Source organism: Sesamum indicum, linkage group LG6 (genome assembly GCF_026168435.1).
Source record: "Sesamum indicum cultivar Baizhima isolate 11 linkage group LG6, ASM2616843v1, whole genome shotgun sequence".
NCBI classification, from domain to species: Eukaryota; Viridiplantae; Streptophyta; class Magnoliopsida; order Lamiales; family Pedaliaceae; genus Sesamum; species Sesamum indicum.
The window spans coordinates 9,298,645-9,302,525 of NC_142662.1; the positions used below are offsets into that span (position 1 = coordinate 9,298,645).

A 3,881-nucleotide genomic window follows, 5' to 3' on the forward strand; every position below is an offset into this window, starting at 1 on the left:
TAGGGAAAGGTGCAGCAGGAAAAATGCACACGGTGTTGTTTTTCCATAACACATTCATCACAGAATTGCAATTTGTCAATCTTATCACTGAGAATGCCTTATTTGTTCAGAAATTCATGTCCTTTTTTACTGATATATACAAAACGTTTGTGCCATAGAAAAGTTTTATCATGCACATTCACAGATGCAGCCACAGAATCATAAGTAACTGAACATAAATACAAGTAAAACCTCTATAAATTAATACTCTATAAATTAATAAACTCTCTAAAATAATAAAATCTTCCGGTCCCGACTTGGGCCTTTGTAAAAAATCATCAAATTCGATAAGATAATAAAATAATAATTTTTCAAAAATTTCCTTTATAAATATTAGGTCCCATTAAAACTCTAAATTAATAATTCATAAATATTACAATTATAAATATTATGGTAATTTGCTAAAATATGAATCTATTGTTACTTGATTTTTCTTAAAATTTAAATCTAATTGGATTTCATCCCTAACTTTTTTAATTGCAGCCAAGAGTTCTGGTGTCGAGTTCTCTAACTGCAACAAAAAATTTTGAAGAGTTGTTGTCGCGCTCAAGGCCTCCTTTCTCGTGACTGGTTCCAACGGTATTGAATCATCTTCAGCTTCATCATTAGTTGGATCTTCAATAAAATCAGCAACAATTTCCTCTAAACTTTGAACCATTGAACATTCATCATTTTCACCCGGATAGTCCACCAATTTGTTGACATCCATTTTATTGCGATAACCAACATCCTTGACCATATTCTCAAGCTCATGTAGGCTTTCTTCAAAGTTTGCCTCACTTGAGTCGGTTGAGATTTCTTCATCTGAACGGATTTTGCAGTGCCGAAAGCAATTTGCTATTGACACTTGAGAAACATTGGTTGTCCAAGCGGATACTGCAAAATTTATAGCATCTAAGACATTAATCTTTTCAGGATTAGGTAGCCCCAACTCATGACCTTCCAGTAGATTTTTGTAAAATCTCCTACGATAGTGCATCTTGAAAGCTCTAATTATTCCTGCATCACATGGTTGGATCTTTGATGTCATGTTAGGTGGCAAAAAAAGCAACTCAACATTCTGTAACCCTTCAATATTTTTTGGATGGGCTGGACAATTGTCAACCATCAACAAGATTCTTCTGCCATTCATTTTGTGATCAAACCAGCGAACATATTCATCAAAAAGCACACTAGTCATCCATGCCCTCTTGTTGGCACGATAATGACAATTGATGCTGCTCATGTTGATATTTTTGAAACAACGTGGCTTTGCATATTTTCCAATAATCCATAAAGGAATTTTTTCTGAACCATCCTCGTTGCAACAAATAACAACTGTAAGCCTCTCTTTGTCTTGTTTTCTTCCCTCAAGTTGCTTGGTTGCAAGAGAGTGATCAGCTTGTAACCTATAAAACAAACCTGTTTCATCCAAATTAAAAACATCCTTCATGGGGAATTGGTTTATTTTCTCCCTTATAGCTTCCAGTTTCATTTTCATGTCCTGCATGTCAACTGAACCACTTTCTCCAAAACGACGGAATGATTTAATACATGTCTTACCTTGAATTTTTCAAGCCAACCTTGAGAAAATTGATGTTCAGAAGAGTGTTCAGGATACAAAAGCTTCATTATATCCTTTGCTTTCTCCAAAATAAGCTCTCCGGTCATGTTGACTCGATCTTGGTACTGAAGAAACCATTCATAAAGAACCTTCTCCATATCTGGATATTTCGCCGATTTGTGTCGCTTAATATCCCCACCCTTCTCAAAGTTGGCTGAAAGGTACTCCGATGATCTCTTGAGAGTGTTTGATATTGTACCTTGACTAACTTTCAAACCATATTTTTCATCAACCCACTCTTGTAAATCTTTTTTTTTTTTGGGTGAATTGTAAGTTTTCATTCATCCGTAATATTTACAAGGTACTCCGGGCATACCCGGAGAGATACAAAAGACCCACACTAAAGTTTAAAGAGCAATTAAACCGTGCGGAAAAAGTGACAAGAGGACCCTATAGACAGTGATCTTCACGGAAATAATAAGGCCCTCGGGATTGGGTACTGCGCCCTCAAAAATGAATTCGTTACGATGCCGCCAAAGGGTGTAGACTGTGCATGACAAAGCGAGGTGTCGTGCTTTGTTATGAACGGAGGATCCGGTTTTCTCCTTCTTGAGCCATTTCACCGCACTGTGCAAGGTGGACATACGTCGGTTGATCCCAAGCCATACTCGGATATGTGACCAAACGTAGGTGCTAAACGGGCATTCAAAGAAAAGGTGTTTAGCCGATTCTTTGGTGTTGATGCAAAGTGAACATAAGTCCTCCTCATGGAGGAACTCGAGTCTGTCCCGTGTTGCCAATCTGTTGCGCAGACCAAGCCACATGATGAACGAGTACTTCGGCGGGATGAAAGCCTTCCAAATAGCTGCTTTCCAAGGCTGCCTCGCAAGTTTTGGCCTGAAGTACTCATAGGCTTTCGACGTCTGGAGTCCCTTTAGGGTGGACCATCTCGTCATTTGCTCAATCGCTGCCTCTGAAGACCCAAATTCGGAGATCATCCTGTTGCGGATTTCGGCAAGCCGTTGAAGGAGTGGAGAATCCCCCTTCTTCGGGTGCCAGTCCCAGATTGATGCATTTCTGAGGTAGACACCGTTGACCCACTGTACCCACAACGTGTCTGCCTTGCGGTGAATGTTCCATAATACACGAGCAAGTAGAGCCACGTTCCAGGACTGTATGTGCCGAATACCGAGTCCCCCTTCTTCCTTGGGATGGCAGATTTCCTCCCAAGCGACTGGCGCCCTCCTAGAATTCCATAGGAAATTCCTACAAAGACGGTGAATTTTCTCGATGACCACCGCTGGAAGGGGAAAAACTTGGAGCCAGAAACACTCCACGCCCTGAATAACCGAACGGACGAGTTCCAGTCGGCCTGCGTAAGATAATGATTTCGACTTCCACTTCGAAATGCATTTGGCAATTTGGTCCACAAGCGGTGAGTAGTTGTTGACTGAAAGTCGTTGTGCCGCTAATGGAATGCCAAGGTATCGGATTGGCATCTCACCTCTCACAAACGATGTCCTAGCAAGGATTTCATCAAGTTCTTCATTCCGAATGCCTGCCGTAAAAATGCATGATTTGGAGGTGTTAACGGAAAGGCCGGATGCGTCCCTAAAAACTTTCAGGCATTCCATCAGGATGTGGATAGATGGAAGGTCTCCTCGAGAGAAAAGCATCAAGTCGTCAGCAAAGAGGAGGTGGGTGATTTTCAACTTTTCACACTTCGGGTGAAAGTTGAAGTCTGAGTTGCAAGTCTTCCTCTTGATCATGCGGGACAGGTATTCCATGCCAAGTAGGAAGAGGGCTGGCGACATCGGGTCCCCTTGTCGTAGGCCTTTCTTCCCCGGGAAGAATCCGTGTAGGGAACCATTCAAAGATACAGAAAATGATGAGGTGCAGACGCACTCCATTATCCAGGCAATAAACATAGGGGGAAAACCATACCCGTGAAGTACTCGGGAGAGAAATGTCCACGAGACCGAGTCATATGCCTAGCGAAGATCGATGTTGATAGTACATCGAGGTGAAATCCGTTTCCTCGAGTACTGCCGCACCATTTCTTGCGCCAAGAAGATATTGTCGGTGATGTTGCGACCTCCAATAAACGCAGATTGGCAATGGTCGATTAGGTGCTCCAATGCAGGTGCAAGTCTGTCCGATATAATTTTCGTGATGGCTTTGTATATGACATTGCAGCACGAAATCGGTCGGTAGTCGGCAACGGAAGAGGAATGCTCTGATTTGGGCACGAGAGCAATGACGGTGTGGTTCAGTTGCCGTAGCATCCGTCCATTCCTAA

General features: G+C 42.0%; 1 protein-coding gene across 1 annotated transcript; it reads right to left on the reverse strand.

The window, feature by feature from the left end:
* Positions 1-382: 382 nt before the first annotated feature.
* LOC105162260 (CENP-B homolog protein 2-like) lies at positions 383-1,889 on the reverse strand. The gene is given in 2 exon segments (XM_020694075.2): positions 383-1,572; positions 1,575-1,889. Coding segments are annotated over 2 exon segments (1,311 nt in total). The 5' UTR covers positions 1,741-1,889; the 3' UTR covers positions 383-427.
* Between the last annotated feature and the right edge of the window lie 1,992 nt (positions 1,890-3,881).